The 21,405-nt window shown below is 32.2% G+C and overlaps 2 protein-coding genes across 2 annotated transcripts; both read right to left on the bottom strand.

Annotated features, from left to right (window-relative positions):
* Window positions 1-758: 758 nt before the first annotated feature.
* Window positions 759-10,385, bottom strand: LOC110724205 (conserved oligomeric Golgi complex subunit 2-like). The gene is made up of 12 exons (XM_021903612.1): window positions 9,766-10,385; window positions 8,097-8,303; window positions 6,673-7,009; window positions 6,183-6,344; window positions 5,978-6,077; window positions 5,672-5,887; window positions 5,474-5,582; window positions 4,754-4,954; window positions 2,251-2,355; window positions 1,745-1,870; window positions 1,523-1,657; window positions 759-1,190 (listed from the first exon to the last, which is right to left on the bottom strand). The coding sequence occupies exons 1-12, from the start codon at window positions 10,246-10,248 to the stop codon at window positions 1,077-1,079; spliced, it is 2,295 nt and encodes a 764-aa protein (XP_021759304.1). The 5' UTR covers window positions 10,249-10,385; the 3' UTR covers window positions 759-1,076.
* Window positions 10,386-19,306: 8,921 nt separating this feature from the next.
* Window positions 19,307-20,331, bottom strand: LOC110724066 (protein FAR-RED IMPAIRED RESPONSE 1-like). The gene is made up of 3 exons (XM_021903463.1): window positions 20,068-20,331; window positions 19,442-19,908; window positions 19,307-19,361 (listed from the first exon to the last, which is right to left on the bottom strand). The coding sequence occupies exons 1-3, from the start codon at window positions 20,329-20,331 to the stop codon at window positions 19,307-19,309; spliced, it is 786 nt and encodes a 261-aa protein (XP_021759155.1).
* Between the last annotated feature and the right edge of the window lie 1,074 nt (window positions 20,332-21,405).

The following is a 21,405-nucleotide window of genomic DNA, read 5'->3' as shown; positions in this document are numbered from 1 at the left end:
GTTTTTTTTTTTAGAATTGTATTTTAAAAATTATGGTCATTACAAAATTACAACGGTAATAAAAATCAGAGCAAATCTCAGCTATTGATTAAAGAAATAGGTGACACAATCCTATTCTGCCACGTCATCAAGGGTGTCATAAAAATCATCCCACTTGCAATATTATATTCCATAACCAACCACAAATAGCCGGTTATCAAAATAACCAGGTTATTGAAATATTCCCCTACTTTTTCTCTCTCTTCAATTTTTTATTATTTTTTCACTTTATCTCTCCTAATAACCAACCCAATTGGTTGACCATTGGGCATGCTCTAAGAGGATGAATCAATCAACAAAAAAAAGATAAAATATTAATAAAGTTGCTATTGTTTACCTCTTTTACTACTTCCTTTGTTCTTTTAGTATTGCATCACTTGTCTTTTTAGGAAGTTTCACAAATATTGCACCATTTCCTTTTTAGAAAAAAAAAATTATTTATGTTCATCCTACAAATACCCAACATATGTAACATGGGCAATTTTGTATTTTTACCTTTCTCTCTCTTACTTTTTTCCATTACCAAAATATTTGTATTCAACCCTTATAATGCAATAATTAAAAAAAAGAGGAAGTATTTGAAATACATCCTTATTTCTCAATAGAGATACTAGGCTTAGGCCTTAACCGAATAAGATGGTTAAAATCCACAACATTACTTCAGACTTTCTCAAATGCCATGCCAAGCAATATATGCATATATTGCTAAATGCTTTGGATTCTTATTAATATACTACTTTGTACGGAAATTTTATCTATAGTTTAAATATGCTGGTGAGTTCTTACATGGCCGTGATTGATATTAGATCATATCTACAAATTTCGTCATGAGGTGCTTCTCTTCCAGATGAAGCAAAATCTTGAGCGACTACGTCTTCACAGAAAAAAATTCAGAGCCTGCTGCTATTATATTATATAAACACGGTGTGAACTTACATGGTAAATCACCTCTTAAAAAAAATAAAAAAATATAAACAAAAATTAGAAGGAAAGTATGAACTATAGAAGATTGCTACAATCACAAACTAAACATGAGGCTAAAAGACTATCGTGCTTTGCTTTTCTACAGGTGCCACACACTGCCACAATGCCTGGTAATCTTTGATCTTCGCTGCATCAACTCCAATGGTAGCCAGATTACGCCCATATTCCTGAAAATTACAACATAAATATATAGATAAACAGGTTACATACATAGAATGTCTAGTTTTTTGACGCTACAAGATTCAGGTAGGTGCTGGTTATTACTAAGTTTTTCTACTCAAAAATCAGAATCAAAGAATCCAATCCTCTACCTCAAGGTTAGAGCTCAATTGAAGTGAGCCCCACCTTTTCCCCTCTTCTATAAGTATGTCTTTAGTATTTATTGGTGTAACATGAATGCAGGCACTACAAAAGAAATCATTTTGGTATATTACCGAAGCAAGAGGAGTTTTTTTATTCTCATATAATATAGAGAAAAGAAAACTAGAAAAGAAAGCACCTGTATATCGAGGAACAGCTGCATGCAAATTTTATCTGTATTAGATACATTATGGTCTGACACATCCGAGCTTGCTCCAGTTCGCCTTTGTGCACCTTGACGTAGTCTCTGCAGCGAACTTTCTGTTTTTCGTGCCTGAGGAATTACAATAATTCAGTCATAACTTATTAATGGTAAAGGAATTTTAAAACGCGTTTCTTGTATGCCAATTATCATACATACCACATTAACTAGTTCAGAGACCAAGTCATTATAACTCTTGGTGATCTCTAACGAAACACCTTGTATGAGTTCATGTTTTGTAGCATCATCCAGAAATGTAGCAGCTCTGTCTCCATCCAAGAAAGTCTGCGAGGTACATGTTTAATTCACTAGATACCTCTTTACAAATTTAGAGAAGGGAGGAAGGTAAAGTATTCAGATTTATAGAGCATGTAAAGGCGTTTCCATGTTTACATTAAAGGCAAGACAACTCTATTAAATGACCTCAAAACACTAAAAAAGATAAAAATCAGAACAAAACAATGCATGTGTCACATTTGTTCTTCATTCAAAAAACTGGAGAGATGTTAGTATATGTAGTAGAAGATTTGAAGCCACTTTGAAATAATTGGATCAAAAATTGAAATAATCTCCAACTAGGTTTCAAAAGCCATAGTCTTGTGAATTAGCAGAGGTAGGTGGAAGACAATCAAATTCTTTTCTAATAAAAATTCAAGAATGCTAACCTTGAGAGGGTGAAGAATCGCTGAGACATATGGAGAATGATGGATAGGCAGAGGTTTGTTAGTCAGCCTATATGTTGCGGAAATTCCCTTTAGCTGAAGCAAGGCCTGAATTCAAAAGATCCATTAGTAAACAGTTCAAAACACTGTGACTAAGCATCTCAATTTACTCCCACCCATCCTTCAGCCATAGAGAATTTAGAAATGTAAGGCACTATGATTCACTATGAATCAATATATACATGTGTTATTCTATGTAACAATTCAAATCCCATATCATTTACTGTCTTCAGCTACTCATGCTATAAAGCTGAAAGCAAGGATCAAGACATAAGCATATACATGTCTATCATCATATTGATTGTAGTAAATAGATACTTAGCCAAATAAGAGAACGAAACTGACAATAATACTGATTTGAATCATTTGGTTCGTCAATATAGTTTGACAGATCATTACTTGGAATATGGGTGTAACTTATTTGGATTAAATCCAAAGTCAAATCTTATCCAGACAGTTTTGGATTGGATTTTTATTACATCAGATTGGATTAGACTCAAATTTTTTTAATAAAAAAATTGGATTTGTGGATCAGATCAGAAAAAACAGATGATATAGAATCATCTGTACATTTTGTAATATGCTGATGATTATATATGTTAACTCTTAAGTTGATTATGAGGTCAATATTTGGCCTTGTAGAAAATGTCCATGAGCCATTGGAAACCCACCCCTCAAATAAAAGAAAAATAAATATTTTTTTGGAAACTCTCTTTGGTGCTCTTAAGATTTTTATTTTTCTCAATGGAAAACAGCAAAAAATAAAATTATCTTTGGTAATCAACTATTATTGTTACTAATTCAGTGGTGACATTAATGACATTAATCCACAAGTATAAGCCTAACCCTAGTTAATTGAAGGCAAAATGACCAATATATCTTTAAAAATGAGTTTTTCCTCCAAAAGTCAGTTACCCCTTTCCCTCCTAAACGAAATTCCCAATCCCTATATATATATATATATATATATATATATATATATATATCAGAGTTTTAGAATTCATGAAGAAATTCCGGCAATGTTGTAGTAGCTCATCTCTTAACCGTATGAGCAATGTGCATCCCTAAATACTCACCAATTCCTAGGCCAATTTCCTAACCTGCGCCTTCTTCCTCATTTCATATATACCATTTATTTCCTTTTGTTTTTCTAGTTGTAGCGAAGTATTACTTCTGCTAGTGCTCTGTAAATTGGGGTCTTTTTGAGGAGAGAGAAAGTGAGCATGGATCCTTATCCATTTGTACATCTAACCGTTGGTAACCTTTCGTTGAAATTAAAGTTCAGGTACTAGTAAAACCAGCACGCACTGTAATCCACCCAATATCCTCCCCGTGTTTTTGCAAAATCAAATTCAAAGGTTTAACCGTTCAAACCGTTGTTATCCCCTACAATACGACAGAATACCAGCGTTTTCGGACGGCACCATCCACGAAAACCTCTTTCATCGGCCGCCGCAACTTTCCATTTAAGCAGGGATGATCTGAATAATAAACTCACCGGAAAATCGATTTTTGTCAGTAAATTGTTTTTGAAGATTTCAATCTTTACAGGAAGAACAGGGGCAACTTGTGGGGTGAAAAACTCTGGAAGATTATTAGGGAAAGTATCTGTACCGTTGGATCTCAAAGGGGCAGAATCAAGGGATGTGGTTTTGCAATAGTTTTTACTCAGTGAATGTGATTCGACACAAATGGTTGGCTGTTTTAAATAGGAGCATTTCAAGCAATTCCCTTTTCCCTCCCTTTTAAAACAATAACCACAGTTAATAAATCATTTAATTGCTTAACTATTGTCAGCACTGAATTAGTAACACTTATAGTTGATCACCAAAGATAATTTGATATTTTGCTGTTTATCATTGAGAAAAATAAAAAACTTAAAGAGCACCAAACAGAAGTTCCCATATTTAAAAAAATAATAAAAAATAAATATAAAAGGATCCAAACTACCAAGTCCATAATCATTGGATCGGATTGGACTTGAATCCAAAACAGACATTATTTCAGATTGGATTGGAATATAGCCATGTTCAAAACAAATGAACATTCACCCTCACTCTAGAAACAATCATGATTACGCTTTCTGACATGATTTATTCTTGGTTGCCATCTGTACACGTATTAATCCAGAAAGTTCCTGGGTAGTGTTAGGTTTGAAGAAAAAAATCTTTCGTATAAAGCAAATTAATGATGTTATGTCCTGAAAATGAATTTCCTTTCAACCACACAACCTATATAACCAGAAAACACAAGCTGAAACCAGAGAACACAAGCTGAAAGGACCTATATGGGAGTCAGGTAAATAATAAAATAACAGTGAACAGCATCTAGCCAACACGCTGTCCAAACTATTGCCAAGTTGCCAACCAAACTATTATACTGGTTTTATATATATTCATTTAAACTGATGCTTATGTTCACAATATTAACCAATTATTTAGCTCACCTCAACAGACTTCTCAACCAGCATATCTACTATGGATTTTATCACTGAAGGGACCATATTCTCCAAAGACTTTGCACTTTGCAATATGCTCTGTTTGACGGTATCCATCACTTCAGTAGGACACGAAGAAAGAATCTCCATAACATGTCCAATGTAGTTGCCACAAACCTCATCCACAAGGGTCTTTACATCATGAATAATCTGAAAAGCAATTCAGCTTAATTTAATATACGACTCAACTGAAATCAAGACAGACAGAATCCCTAAATGCTTATGTGTACATCATCTACATGATAGCCAAAAAGTGAGACTGAGAGACAGATAATGAACATTAAAGGCTTAACTCTTAACAACCATGATCAAGGAACACTGCAGGTAGCACTAGAAAGAGTAGCAGAAATAGCCATAAGTTAATTTTGATCCATCTTTATTGTCTCCTCACCCCCTACCCTCCCCCCCCCCCCACCCCAAACACACACACACACACACACACACAACACACACACACACACACACAGAGTAAGTTACTCAGAAATGAAATAGAGAAGTGTTCAAAAGCAAGTAGCAGACGTGCGCTAGTCGCGCCACTGATTTGCAGTCACTGGTATGCTACTAGAAGTTGTGAAGCACATTTCATATAAACAACAATTCCATTTTTAATATTATAAACCAAAACCATTCGAAAAATAAGCAAGAACCAGATGCAAAAGGTGTTCATACATATAGAAGATCTTCAGGCCCAGCAGAGATCGCCCATTCAGCTCCAGGGTTTGCATTTGCATGACCCATTTGCCGAGCATTGAGTCCGTGTGACAACCAGCTGGAATACCTGTTTAATAAATTTGTCAACCAATCATTCATGAAGCAGAGACTAATGTTCAAAGGAAATTCAAAATTAGCAATTTTTCTAAGTACGACCTTGATAGAAGCTGTAATGACAGACGAAGAAACTTGTCTGAGCAAGACAGGACAAGTACATCTTCACCCCAACAAGATCTCAAACTCTCCAACAGAGTTATACTTTGTTTCAAAACCAAAGCTGGAAAATTTTCAACCTCATGACGTGAACCTTGTGCCACTACCAAGCTCGGTGTTACAAGTACAGAATCTAAAGCCCCGGCTATTTCTTGAAACCTATAATAATTGAATTCCATCACTTAGTTCCATTAACCAAGAAATGACACATTCTCTAAATTTTATAGATACCAAGGTTACATAAGATACCTCAACGAGAAGTAAACCCCAAGATTCCATTGCTTCATGAAGTCAACATACACAGGCTCTGTTCTAAATTTAGAAACGGCATATCTGGATGTGCAGTAACCTTAACAACATAACTTAATGATTAAACCTTGAACACAAAAAGTAAAAGTTCTTTTCAAATGCAAGTATACATAGCAAGTTGCAATTTATTATCATTAAATCCTACCTTCCAAATGAGACAAAAACTCTAAACTCGATTTATAATTTTTCAAAAATTCTGTAGGCCTTCCAGGTGAGAAAGCCCCAGGCTTTCCTTTCTGAATTGCTGAATATACCTCTCTGAGGATCGAATTGGCCAGAAAGTTAAAAACATGAAATCCTGAATCCTCTGCAGAACAAAGACAACAAGAGCAATTTATCAGCACCCAAAAAAATTAAAAAAAAAAAAAAATTAAAAAAAAATTAAAAAAAAAAAAAAAAAAAAAAACCACCATGACTTCAGATAATGTCCAAATGCTAAGTAATATGTACTAGAAATAGTACAATGAGGAGAAAGCATAGAATTTATAAGGGAAAATTTGCTCATTATAGTCCAAGAGGTAGGGATGGAGGCAGCAGTTCAATAAAAACCAATCTACAAGATGTAATATCAGCTTGCTAAGTAATCTATGTGGTACATCAAATCAAAGAGTAGGTTGTTCCATAATCTACCATACCTCTTGAAGAGATTCTCAGCAAAAATGTACAATCTTTCTCAATACACTGTTTTATTTCTCGGAAATCAGCCTCAAGTTCATCAACAGAAGCCACACCATTTAATCCTGAAGAACCATGAGGAATGATTTTTTCTATCAGAGGAGCAACAATGGTTGAGCGGAAAATCTCTTCGGCATTGCTAGTACTGTCAATGGCAGCATATGCACGTAAACAATTGTATATGGCATTTTCATCTCGGTGCTCTAGACCATCTAAAAAGCAATGCCCCAAGCTTGCATCTAATAAATGGCTAGCACTTTGAAATCTCTTCTCAACGTTCTGGATAAAAGGTAGGTCCTGTACTGCCATAAGGGACGAACAAAGTGAGCGGATATATTTATTATCTATAGCACAAACTCATACATGAGAAAGTTGCAAACTACTATATAATATATTGAAGTAAATTAAGCTCATTGATACAATTAATAAACAAACCTCCATCCTCAGCCAGTGTTTAAAATTTAATATTTTTCATGGCCCTCGAGTTGCCAATATATCATGTTAAATACTTTATCAGCAATTCAGCATTGTTATTGACAGAAAAGCAGTTACATACACCAAAAAAATTTTGGAGTACATGTTATTGATTTAATATCAGTGAAAGCAACTAAATGGTCCTCATCAAACAAAATAAAACCTTCTTTTGAGAAAATTTTAATTTTAGATGGAGCTCCCGTAACACAGTTCTGGGAGAGAACTTATCCCCGGACCAGCTCATACCCTCACAAAACAAAAATGCCAAACAGATTAAATTAGGAAGTAAAAATACTCAGGCAAAGGAGTCGTTTAATTTAGGCAAGTAGGATTAAATGCTTCCTCTGTTGGCGCTACTTTTATAAAAAAATAAAATTAAAAAGTAAACAATAAGAGAAAAAAAAAAAAAAAAAAAAAAAAAAAAAAAGCACTAATATAATGTCTAAAGTCAAATCGCTTTACTCTAATGGTTTTGGAATACATATATATATAAGACTTCATGGACTGACAAATAAAAACAAAAAACAAAGTATTTGTAACACATGCCCCTGTTCTTTAAAAGAAAAACATGATAAGAAATCTACGCTTCATTATATTACAGGCTTTCACCCATAAGCCACCTAATATGCTATTTACAATTTATTTAGATAAATATTATATAGATTTGTTCACACCAAAGGCATTCAAGAGAACGAGTACCCCACAAAGATCAAATTTAAGACAATTGTGTTTAACTCTTTTCCAACTCTTCTTTTGTTTAATCCTCGTTATATTAAGGGGTGGAAAGAGGAAGCATCAGGCCAAGAAAAAGCAAAATTAATAGGAAATTTAAAAGGTTATTCATCCAACAACAAGATAAAGAGTTGCCTGGATGAATAAAGGACAAGACAAAGGGAAAAGAGTATAAGACCTTCGCATGAGCCATATAGAACTTCAATCTGTTCATTTCACTAGCAATTCTCTCCAAAAGCATGCTCTGAGTTTCTCTTACATTTGATTCATTCTCAGATTGTTGCAAAGATATCCCATTACTTAGATGATTCTTCTCTGACGCATTCATGTCACCATTTGACCAATCAGCAGGAACACTAGGCAGCTCCTTTATTAACTTCTCAACCTAATAACAGCAAATGGATCATATCATAAGTTTAGCCAAAGTAAAATGAAACATGCACAACCATAATGACAAACCAAAAAAAAGTCTTTGCCCCTTTTTTTTCCTTACAAATTTTATTAATCCCTTTAAACAAAAAATGATTTCATATTTTGTATCGGTCTTCAAGGCACACCTTTACCATGAATATTTAAAATTACATGTTAATAAGCATTATAAAAAGAAGTGAACACACATCGAAACAATCTAAAAAGACCTGAGGTAATGATCTTTGACTCAAACTAATTTAAGTTATATTTTTAGCAAGCGAAACAATTATAAACAAGTTTTAAAATTTTGGTTAATAAACAAGCTTGAACATGAAATTAAGTATACTTATCCATGTAAGTTCACAACCAACAATCGAGTTGTTTATATATGTTCACAAAGACCTCAACTAGTTAAGTTCACATGTAATCTAGGATGCATGAGAACGGGTTCAGAGATCAAATTCAAACATACACAGAATGGACATGTTAAAACATCAATACAAAGTTAGGGGTCATGGGTACGACAAAATAATTCACAAATATTATAAAAAATTAAATTTGATAATATGATTAATTAATCACTTAAAATTGGTAAAGAAAGAAAGGCTAGTGCCACAGACTCGACCCAAGCAATAGTGAAGAAAGAAAGCGGGAGAAGTGTCAAGGAAGAGAGAGGGAGCTTAGAATTACATTTATGAGTAAACACACAAGCAAAATCCTTTTATTTTCATTACAAGATTGTTTGGTTGTGCATGCTTTGTAGCAAATAACTTGTTTGTCCATGTTCAACAATTTAATTTTCATATAAAAGCTTGTTTCGTTGTTCAACTAGATTTATATAAATACATTTAGAATCAAATATAAATAAATACCGATTTAAATTATATATCAATCAATCAAAGCCTCAATCTCATAAGTAAGATCAGCTACATGAACCAAAAATATTTATTCCGTGTAGTCATCGACAAAAATTTTCCTCCTCCATCCCTTACGATCCAATGCCTAATCCTCATGCAAATCCATATACTTCATATCCTTCCTAACTTCTTCTAACCAAGTCATTTTCGGTCTCCAAACATAAGTTAAAATAAATTATTACCCATTAAATTATATAATCCTTTAATCAATATAAATTTCACCATGCATAAAAGAACAAAACTAATTTAACTAAAATAAAAGATAATAACTAAATAGGTCAGAATTTCATAGATGAGCAATGATTGACACTTCTATTGCCACTTGATGTCTCGAAACTAAAACATCAAAAATTATCAAACTAAACATCTAAAATTATCAAACTACAAGTCTTATCACAATTCATTTACAACTATCGAAATCAACAATCACGTAATTTTCAAGTAGTCCATAATTTCCGCATAATGTAGCAATGTGAGTGAAATTGCAATAGCAAAAAGCAATGAACCAAAATCAGGTACCTTAGAAACAACATGAAAAGTGTCAAGCAACAATTCCAGAACTTCCCTAGCATTAGCAGCCTCAGCTCTCTGATTCAACCCATTCTGAAGCGAGATAAGAGAATCTTGAACAGAATCCCTAAACGCAGCAATCTTCTCCCTAAGATCAGACAATGGTGCGCGCATTCTAGCAACAGAAGAATCAACATCAACAAGATTAGTACTAAGATTGACGAAATCATTGTAATCCCTATTGATAAGATCAACAAGCTGATGCTTGAGCGAAGAAAGATGAGCATGAAGCTGAGATCGAAGAGTGTCGAAGGGTACGAAGGTTCGGAGGTCAGAGATGTAGGATTCGGAGTCGAAATCGGGAGAGAGAAAGAGGTCTTTCTTGAACCATAGAGGGCTTGAATCGTCGATTGGGTCGCCGAAGAGGTCGGCGTGTGAGCGTGGTGGTGGTGTTGGCGGTGGTTGCGCTGACGCTAGATCTGCCAACGCCATTGTTGCTGGTGTTTTACAAATTTGCAGTTAAGTATGAGCAAAAGTCGATCAACAGTTCAAATTTATCAGCAAATATACCAATTGAAACACCAAATTAAATACTAGTAAAAACGTAGAGAAAAACAGAGGAGTGGGACAAAAAGAGCGAAAATTAATGGGCTAAAGTGACGGTAAATTGGTCTTTTCATATTATTTAGGGTTTTTTTATTTATCAATACCATCATCAAGTAAGGCTAGTTCACCTTCAGATCAGAAAAAATAAGTTTAAATCAGATCAGATCAGATAAGAAAAAATAAGTTCAGATCAAATAAGAAAAAATAAGTTCAGATCAGATCAGATAAGAAAAAATAAGTTCAGATCAGATCAAATAAGTTCAAAATAAATACAAATTATTATTATTATTATTACTATTATTATTATTATTATTATTATTTCACAAACAATAAACAATAATAATTAAAATTTCATTATAAAAAAATAGCACAAACAATAAACGATAATAATTAAAATTTCATTATAAGCTCCAAATCATAAACGTTTACAAATATAATTTCCATTACAAGAAGTTCCAAATTTCCTTCGCTATATTAAGTTGTACTTCGTTCATTACAGCCTTACGATTCTCGTTAAACAAATCATAATCTGCTCTTGGTTCGATTTCTATACCACTATCAATGGGTATATCCAACTTATGTAATCGAATAAAATTATGAAGTGTGAATGCAGCAACCATAATCGTCAATTAATGTTTAGTGTCCATATTTGGCATCATTGTCAGTATTTTCCATCGAGATTTTAATTGTCCAAAACGTCTCTCGATCTTTGTTCGGAGTGAAGAGTGAAGATAATTAAAATGTTCAAGTATGCCTTGAGGTGGTGGACCATTTCGAAATTCGGGCATATAAGTTCTAATATCTTTATCTTTTATTGGACTCAAATATCCAACGGTATTCGGATATCAAGAATCTACTAGATAATATTTTCCTGTTACAAAATAAAGTTACACGGGATATTAGTATAGTGTTATTGTATGGAGTAAAAGCATACACTATTCTAAATTATACCTGGAGGTGGATGGGGAAATCAAAATTCTGGTACAGTTAAGCAATGGTTCCATACGATAATATCATGAGCACTACCTTCAAATCCAACGTTGATAAACGTGAAAAGTCTATCAAAGGAACAAGCTACTTAAACCTAAAGGTCAGAAAAAAATAGTAGATTCATATGTAGAACTTTAATTAAAACTAGAAAATCAAATAACTAACAAAGAACATACGAAACTGCAAAACAAGTCATAGGAAAACATAAGACAAAGTTAATTTCGAAAACTCATCAACCCAATAAACCTAATTAGGGAAATAGAGGTGTTACCCATAGTTGTTCCGAATATTGAAATATGAAATGATAATTTTCAATTCAATTTAGTCAACCATTTTACATTACCAAAAAATTTGTAAAATCCCTATAACAAAAACAAGTCAAATCTCTTTTTTCTATATAACAAAAAACTATGACAAATTTAATATGTAAATTAAGTTTTTTAGGATCCCATTTTGATACTTTCTTATAAACAAATTCATTTATGATGTGGGATATTGTAAATAATAAAATTATCAAATATTACATGTCTATTACCTTGTACTATCTGATAATATTAATACTTCTAGGTTTCTTTTAAAAATTTGTAAGGGATCTACAATATTTCATAACAATAATAATAATTTTCCTAACAATGATAATAATGATAATAATAATAATAATAATAATAATAATAATAATAATAATAATAATGAATAATAATAATAATCGTAAAAAATCATAATAAAACATTAGTATTGATTAAAATTTAAAATAAAATATTGAAATAATTAAAATAAGTTCAGATCAGATCAGATAAGTTCAGATCAGATCAGATCAGAAAAAATAAGTTCAGTTCAAATAAGATCAGAAAAAATAAGTTCATATCAGAAAATATAAGTTCAGATCAGATAAGATAAGATAAGATCAGATCAGATCAAATCAGACCAGATCAGATCAGCTTAAATCAGGTGAACTAAACAGGGCCTAAGTGCTAAAAAGACACACCAACAATAATAATTATTTGTTTTAATATAAAAAAAATCTATTAATCTATTAATTAAGGAAACAAATCAATTTCAAAAATAATATTCCTCGTTCTTTTATTATTGCACCACTTGTCTTTTTAGGAAATTTTACAAATATTGCACCATTTCCTCTTTGGGAAAAAATTTATTTGTGTTGACACTACAAATACCCAACATACCATTGTCTTTTCACACTTACTTTTTAGTTTATCAATATGTCACATGAGTAATTTTGTATTCGTATATTTCTCTCTCTTACTTTTTTTCCACTACCAAAATATTTGTACCCAACCCTTATGGTGCAATAAAAAAACGGAGGAAGTATTATTTGTTGTACATATTCCATATTAATGTAGTATATTTAAAATAAAAAGATTTCAAAGATAATTTTTCTAAATCAGAAAATTTGACAATTATAAACCAAAAATTATATTCTTAAAAACATAAATGTTCATTAAAGGCGAATTTACACTAATATAGTGTAAATCAGCTGCTAAAAAGAAACAAATATTGTTTCCTTTTTTACTCACACGTGGTGACAGTTTTTCAAATTTAACAAAAAGCGTAATTTTCTCTTTCTTCTTCATTATTCAGCAAACTACTTTCTCTCTCTTGTTTCTTCCTCAATTTGCCATTTTCTCTCTCTTCGAACACCATTTTTGCTCTCTTCAATCTTTCTTCTACAATCGATTGTTTCTCTCTGCGTTTGAATTTCGAAGTTTATTTGCTATATTCAAGTTCGTTTACTTATTTTTTTTTTTGCGATTTTTGTTAGTTTAAGTTGTTTTGATTCTTCGATTTTTAGGTTTTTTTATTTTGTTTTTGTTTTCGATTTTCGTAGGGTTTTATTCTGCAATGGTTAAGAAGAAGATTACAAAGAAGTCTTCGGATGTTGAAGAAGATTACAAAGAAGTCTTTAGATGTTGAAGAAGGTGTGTTTACTTAAATTTTTCATCACTTTTTCAAAATTTTCAATTGAATTTTCACTTATATATGTTGAATTAGTAGTGCATGTTATTTTTATAGTTTTCACTTGATTTTTCATGTAGATTCTGATAATTGAATTTGAATTTTGAAGTTAATATGTTTAATTTTGCTTTATTTTTTTGTTCATTGTTTATAATTGGTCAAAAATTTGTTATATATGTGTTGTTGTGTTGTTATATGTTATACCTATTTTTCATGTTTATTTTCAGAATTTTTTTTATCATTGCTTATTATTCTTTTAATTTTGCATGTTAGGTTTATAGTAGAGAATGCTAATTAAACTGATTTTAGGTTTAGGTTTTATGTTTTGGTTTAAGTATGAGTATAATAGGCATATGTGCATTGTGTTTGTGCATTTGTGTTTGATTAACATGCATATGTGCATTGTGTTTGTGCATTGTTCATTGTGTTTGAGTAATAGACATATGTGTCATTTATATGCTTTGACAATGTTTACTTTATGATGTTAAAAGGGTCACTGTATGTTGTTACATGGGTAACTTTTTCAGTTAAAAGGGTTACTTGTTGTGTTTAAAAGGGTCACTTTATGCTGTTAAAAGGGTCACTTTATGCATATAATAGGGTCACTTTTTGTTGGTAAAGGGTCGCTGTTAAAAGGTTCACTTTGTTCTATTAAAATGGTCACTTTATGTTGTTAAAATTGTCACTTTGTGCTGTTAAAAGGGTCACTTTGTGCTGTTAAAAGGGTCACTTTGTACTGTTAAAAGGGTCACTTTATGCATTTAGAAGGGTCACTTTATGCATTTAAAAGGGTCATTTATGCACATTGTTCTAAATTTTTCCATGAGTAATTTCTGAATTTGTATTATTTTTGTTATTTCTCTGTAATAATTAGATACATGTGGTTTAATAGGTGGATATCGTTATAAATTGCCTACAAAAGGAAAAGGAAAGTACCTAAAAAGGCCCAGACAGTTCCTGAGAAGAGCAAAGCAGTACCTAAAAAGACTTTGACAATTCCTGAGAAGGGCTTAATTATTTCTAAGAATGACAAACCAGAGTCCGAGAAGGCCAAAATAGTTCCTAAGAAGGCCAAAATTGTACCTAAGAAAGCTAAACAGTGCAAGATTCTGATTATGAAATGCTTTCTGATTCTCATTCCGAGTCTTTTGTGTAAGCATACATAGTTTTATTTTATTTTTTTTGCATTTTTTAATTATATTTTGTTTTTAGTTTATATTGTTTTCAGTTACATTTTTATTTATTTTTTATTATTTAGGGAGCGAAGAAGCTTGATTGCAAGGTGTAGACCATATTCATTGGAAATTTTGTTGCAGAACTTTAGTCCTGAGCAAAAACATGCTGTTGAAGAAATTGGTTTTGGTGGTTTATTACATCTGAAATTGAAAACTCTTAATCGTCAAATGCTACCTTGGCTTGTTGAAAACTTCAATGGTGGTAGCTGCATGTTTACAATTGCTACTGGTAAAGAATTTGTTGTTACTAGAAATGATATATGCGATGTGTTTTGCTTGCCTTTGAGTGATATTTTCGTACCTGAACTTAATAAAAATTTTGAAGATGAAAGTGTAGATAAACGTATCATTTAGGCATGGAGATCTGATTATGGTCTTTCTGGTAAGCAACCTCTTCATTTGTCAAAATTGGAGTCTCGGATGGTTGATTTGATTGATGGAGGGGAAGAATTTAAGAGGTGTTTTGTTCTTCAAGCTATGGCTAGCTTTTTAGCTCCTACTACTAATAGGACTGTTTCATTGAAGTTGCTGAAAGCTGTTGAAGAAGTTGATGAAATTAAAACTTTCTGTTGGTGTTCATATGTTTTGAAAAAGTTAAAGAAGGTTGTTCAGAAGTATAAGAATGATGAAACTGCTCAAAATGTTAGTGGTTGTTTGCTGGCTTTGCAAATTATGTATTTTCATCGTTTAAATTTTCAAGGTGAAAAAGGAAAGTAGTACTCTTCCTTTGATTCAAGATTGGACGGATGCAAAGATTAAGAAGCGGATTAAGTTAGAGATCAAAGCTGGTGGTTATGGGCAAGGACCGTTGGATACTTTTACATATCCTGTGTCACAGCTTAATTTTAGGGAAACTGTTTTTAAGCAATCTCCTACTTTGTGATATGATAAGGGTGCTTCTACAAGTGGTACAACTGGCCGCATTGTTGCATTTGAGCTTCCAGAAGGTATTATGACTGATGAAGAAATTAAAGAAATTTCAACTGATGTAAGTGTTCTGTTTTTTTTATATGTTTAGTTATTATTGCTTTATGTGCACAAAAACCCTTTTTGTGTACAAAAGTTATCCTTTATTTGCACCAAAGTTGCCCTTTATATGCATTAAAGTTATCCTAAATATTTAGTTAAAAGGGTTACTTTATGCATATGAAAGGATCATTTTATGCATTTAAAAGGGTCACGTTAAGCATATATTTTGAATTTTTACTTATTTTATTATTTTTATTTGTAACATTTATTTATTTATTTTTTTGTTCATATGTTTGTAGGTTGTTCATGAAACATTTCTTTTGTTTAAAAAAAATATGGATGTTTTATTATTTGTTCAGTCAACTGGTTTTCAAACCTTGAATGAGCTGATTACTTCTCGCAGAAGTGTTTCATTATCTTCTGATGATTCCGTTTCAGTTTCTCAAATAGAACAACTACTCTTTAATCCTCATTATCTGAAGATTTTAGATGGTTTAATTGATGAGTGTAATAAAATGAAGTCTGTACATGATTTGTTTCATGGTTTTTATGAACCTACAGAAGGTAATAAAGATGTTGTTCATGAAAAAGAACCTGCACAAGGTTTCAATGAAGATATTCCTAAGGATGGTGACAATGGTCATGGAAAATGGTTAATGAAGGTCTTAATGGTTCTGGACCTTCTATTATCATTCTTGGCCCTACTGAAAATATTCCTATCGGGCATATTGATCAAAATGAACCTGCTGTACGTATCATCAGAGCAAATAAATCTCTATGCTCTCTGGACTGTGGACCAGTAGGTGTGCAGGTGCCTTTTGTAACTCTGTTTTTGAAGGCCAATGCTCAGATTTTCAGGAATTTGCCTCAGTTACATTTAGAAGTTCTTGATTATTGTTTGCTCAAGGATGTTTTAATGAATAGGAAGTTAAGTGTCATTTTTTACAATAAATTATTATTTTATCTGTTTTTTTCTTATATATATATATATATATTTTTGTAATGCTGATATTTTTTTTTTATTGTTTTAGTGAGAGCCTTGTTACTTTTGGAATGAATTTTTTAATTCCAAGAGAAGACATGGTGTCCCTTGTTGCTCCACTCAGGATTCGGTGGTGCATTATTGATTGCTACTGTCTGTATTTGAATAAGAAAGCATGTTTTGAGGCTATTGGTCCTCGAAAATTCTTCTTTGGTGTGAGGCAAAGTGTAAGTTATTTCTTTCTTTTTTATATATATATTTTAACACATTTACTTTATATATATATTGATGAGATTTTATACTTTAATAGTTTGCATTCTTGCATGTTTGTGACAATATTGGCAAAGATAACATTTTTAGTGCTGTTAAGGATTTGCACGATCTATGGGAAGGTTGGGTGAGCTATGAGAATCCAGAATGTGATATAATGGATGCTGATCCGGTATATTTATGCTAAACTTAATGTCATAACTTTTAAAGAGTTCTGTTTATGATTTGCTCTGTCTAAATCTCTTTTAATTTTGCTGTTTCAGATCTATTTTCCTGTTCTTATTGAGAATCACTACATTTTGTTTGTTATTGATCATACAAAAGAGTTGGTATATTATCTTGACAACGTTATCTGGCATGATTCTGCTCTTGATTATACAAAAGAATTGTGCTCACACATGGTATGTTTGTGTTTATTTTTTGTTATGTTTCTGTTGATTCATTGTTTCCATTTTAACTTTTTTGATTTTAATGTATTCTAAACTTTTATATTTTATGTCAGTGTGTTCAAATGGGTGCTTTTCTTGGCAAAAGAAATCATCCAAAGAGCTCTCAGCTACCTTCTTATGGGTTTGAAGTTGTTGAGTTGGAATGGAGAAAAGATAACGTTGACAATTTGGACTGTGGGGTCTTTGTCATGTATCACATGCTCCATTTTGTTGGTGAATCGTTCAAATTAAATGAACTCAAAACAGTAATTATCTATATAGTTTATGTAGTTTTTTCCTTTCTAATGCTTTTATTAATTACATATTGATAATTTTTTTTCCTGTTGTGAGATTATTGGAAGGAAATTTCTGCGAGGAGTGATCTGTACCACACTGGTGCTGGGTGATTTGAATGAATCTAGGAATGATGTGTTGTCAGAATTACCCAAGTTCAGCGAGAAGAAGAAAGATCCTGCTTATGTCAATGGAGTTGAAGAAAGATTAAAGGCTGCAATTGCTGAGAAGAAGAAGAAAGAAACCGAAGAAAGAAAAATGGCAGCACAAGCAGCAACAAAGGCAGAGGCAGAAGAAGAAAAGACCAAAGGAAAAAGGGCAAAAAAGTATACTCCTTCTAAATAGTGAAATGATTGATAGCTATTAGCTGATTAGGTCAGGGATTTTTTTTAACAATGAAAAAACTTAATGTATGTGCATACATTAAGTTCAATGGTGTAATTAAACTTAGTACAAAGTCTTTGGTTTTTATTTTTGGAATAATGATGTATGTGCATACATAAAGTAATTAAAAGGTTTATTTTTATGTTTTTTATGGGGTCACTTTTTTGCATAAAATGGTGAACTTGTAGCATAGAAAGGGTTACTTCTGTGGGTAGAAAGAATAACTTTATACATGATAAGGGATAATATTGTGAGTACACATGGTAACTTTTATGCATAAAAAGGGTAACTTTTATTTATAGAAAGGGTAACTTTTAAGCAAGAAAAAGGTAGATTTAGTTGTTAGAAAGGGTAACTTTAGCTATGACAAGGGTCACTTTTATGTAGAAAAAGGATCACTTCTATTCATGAAAAGGGTCACTTTTATGTATAAAAAGAGTCACTTTTATGTAAATGGTTACTTTATTATGTGACAAGGGTCACTTTTTCTGTTAAAAGGGTCACTTTTTGCTTGGAAAAGGTTTTTTTTTTTTTTTTTTTTTTTTTTTTGTTTTTTGTTAAAAGGGTCACTTTTGTAGTTTGGATTCTCTGATCTTGATTTAAACGTTTAACTAAATAAAGATATGCTAATAATAGTGGCAATCACATTTTCATTAAACTAGTCATATAGTAAAAAAAATATAGTTTTAGAATACAAAGTACATTAATTTTGAAAAAAAATATGATCTAAAAAAGTTCCTAAAAAAGTCTCAAATTAGGTGCTTTAGATCCAGATTCTAAATGTGGAGGTGGCAATGCTGGTTTTTTTTTTCTCTTGCTTTTTTCAAGACCTCCTTTTGCTCTCTTGCTTCTTCCTTTTGTTACAGCCCTTTTTGGATCAAGTATTGTTGGTACACTTGTGCTTGTACTCGATGCCGAAGAAACATCATTATTGCTGTCTGCCAGATCAGGAATATTAGAAGCAACTTTTGCACTTTCTCTCTGAGCAGCACTAGCAAGTAAGTCTTCCACCATTTTAAGACTGTTTTTGAAGCTTTCTTCCATAAATTCTCTTGTTTCTTCATTTTCTTGACTCTTTAAGATTAGATTGTAGAATTTCCTTATCATTGTTTGTCTCCATGAAATATATTGTTGTGTAGGATCCTGATTCTTCAACCTATCCCATGCTTCTGTTTTTGCAAACTTAGTTCATCTTTTTGAAACATACTTGTCTGGTATTCTTGTTACTGAATGCAAGTGTAGAATTTTGATGCAATGATAACATAACCATCCAGATGCTTCAAAAATTTTGCAAGTGCACCATACACTCTGGCTCTCATGTATATAGTTTACTTGATGTGCAGACCATGGCTTCTCTTCCAAGGCTACTTAATAAAGTAGACATTCTTCATTTCTTCCAATCATTTGAACAGTTGTTGTCATAGAGTATCCAAACTCCTCTTCAAAATCTCTAAAGAGTGACAAAGTGAAAACCTGTTCACCAAAATACTTTAGCTACATTTAAACTGCTATAATTTATGTGTAATTTATGTACTTATCAGTTAACTTTTTACCTGTGTAGATGCTTTAGCATTCCAGACAGTGGCAATAAAGTGAATGCTATTGACTTGCTACAGGTAAACTCATCATATTTCTCTGTGCTTCTCCAACGATTGGTTGTCTTCTTAAATATGGTATAAAATTCTGTCAAGGTAGTTGCTTTACTTGCTCTGAATCGTATTGCATGATTAGTGCTTTCACTCCTTTGTGACGATAAGATTCCTGCTGAAAAGAAATCTCTACTAAGGGAAGGACACCATTTCTCTTTCAACTCGTACACTCTTTGGTACCAAGAGTGTGCTGTCAACTCATATTTCTGCATCATTTCCTGCCATTTTAATTCTTGTTCTGTCACACACATCTTTAAGCACTGGTTGAATGCATACTTGAATTCTTTGTCTTTTTTAAGAGCTCCAAATCTGGTTATGGCATTTTGTTCCAAATTCCAGATACAAAGTCTATGCCTTGTATTAGAAAGCACCTACATTGAAAATAAAGGGGTCACTTTATGCTGTTAAAAGGGTCACTTTATGCTGTTAAAAGGGTAACTTTATGCAGTTAATAGGGTAACTTTATGGGAAAAAGGAAAACATTATTGTCAGAGTTTAAAATCTGTAAAATGTCAATATAAATCTTTTACCTGCTCAATTGCATTTGCCATTGCTTGGTCCTGATCAGTGAATATTAAAGTTGGTGTTCTATTCTCCATAGCTTTCAAGAAGGTTTCTAGTAGCCACACAAATGAATTTGTTTTTTCATCCCCAATAAAAGCACATGCAAACATACAATTATGCCAGTGATTATTTATTCCAACAAATGGAGCACATATAAGATTATATCTGTTGGTTCTGTATGTTGTATCAAAGACAAGAACATCTTCATATATCCTATAGTCTTCTAGCATCATTGAATCTCTCCAAAAGATATTGAAAATTCTTCCTTCCTTGTCAAACTTCACTCTAAAAAAGAAGTTTGGATCCTCTGATTATTCCTGATTTAAAATGTTCACTAAAGTTTGAGCATCTCTAGCCTCAATTTGTTCCATTCTTAACCTTGAGCAGAATTTCAGGTGATCTCTTTCTTTTTAGGTCGGGTTCAAGATTCAAAACACTATGATCTACATTCTGCTCTCCTCCAGGCTCTGTAGCCATGTAATTGTAAGTGTCCATTGTAGTTAGACCTGAAGATTTCATTGTTTTTATTGCTTCAGCTTGTTCTTCTGTCATTTTTCTTTCAGAACGATGCAAATAATGCCATTGTGACCTTGTTAGCTCATGGTTATGCTGAATAACATGAGTCACTACCTCAAACTGTCCCTCTTTATTCACTTTTGCTCTTATGCATGCCTTGTAATTCGATCTTGTAATGGCTTTCTTGTTTTTACATTCACATCCTCTTCATCAACCATTTCAACTAACTTTGTTTTCTTGTCACCTGAATTTCTCTTTCCTTCAGCAGAACACACATAATTTTTCTCAGTTACAATTTTTTTGTGTGTCTTGTATCTAGTTGTATGCTTTCGTATTGAAAACCCCAGTATAGCAGCATGTTTTTCATACAATTCCAAAATTTCTTCAAAAGTTTCTTTTACCACACCTAGAAATGAACCTATAAGATCTAAACCAGAAGCATGAATTGGATTTGTATATGTGATTTAATACGGATATATCAGATTATAACCAGAGGCAGCATATCATTCAAATTGGAGGCAACAAAAGGGTAACATTTGTTCAAAAATAGGGTCAGTTTTATGCATGAAAAGGGTAACATTAAGGCATACAAAGGGTTACTTTTTGCATACAATTTGAATTTTCTGCATACAATCTTAGGGTAACATTTGTGCATAAATAGGGTCACTTTTATGCATGAAAAGGGTAACTTTAAGGCATACAAAGGGTTACTTTTTGCATACAATCTTAATTTTCTACATACAATCTTAGGGTAACATTTGTGCAAAAATAGGGTCACTTTTATGCAT

This window comes from Chenopodium quinoa, unplaced genomic scaffold (genome assembly GCF_001683475.1).
Source record: "Chenopodium quinoa cultivar QQ74 unplaced genomic scaffold, ASM168347v1, whole genome shotgun sequence".
NCBI classification, from domain to species: Eukaryota; Viridiplantae; Streptophyta; class Magnoliopsida; order Caryophyllales; family Amaranthaceae; genus Chenopodium; species Chenopodium quinoa.
The sequence above is the reverse complement of the archived record's forward strand: the minus strand, read 5'-3'. Positions and strand labels throughout refer to the sequence as shown.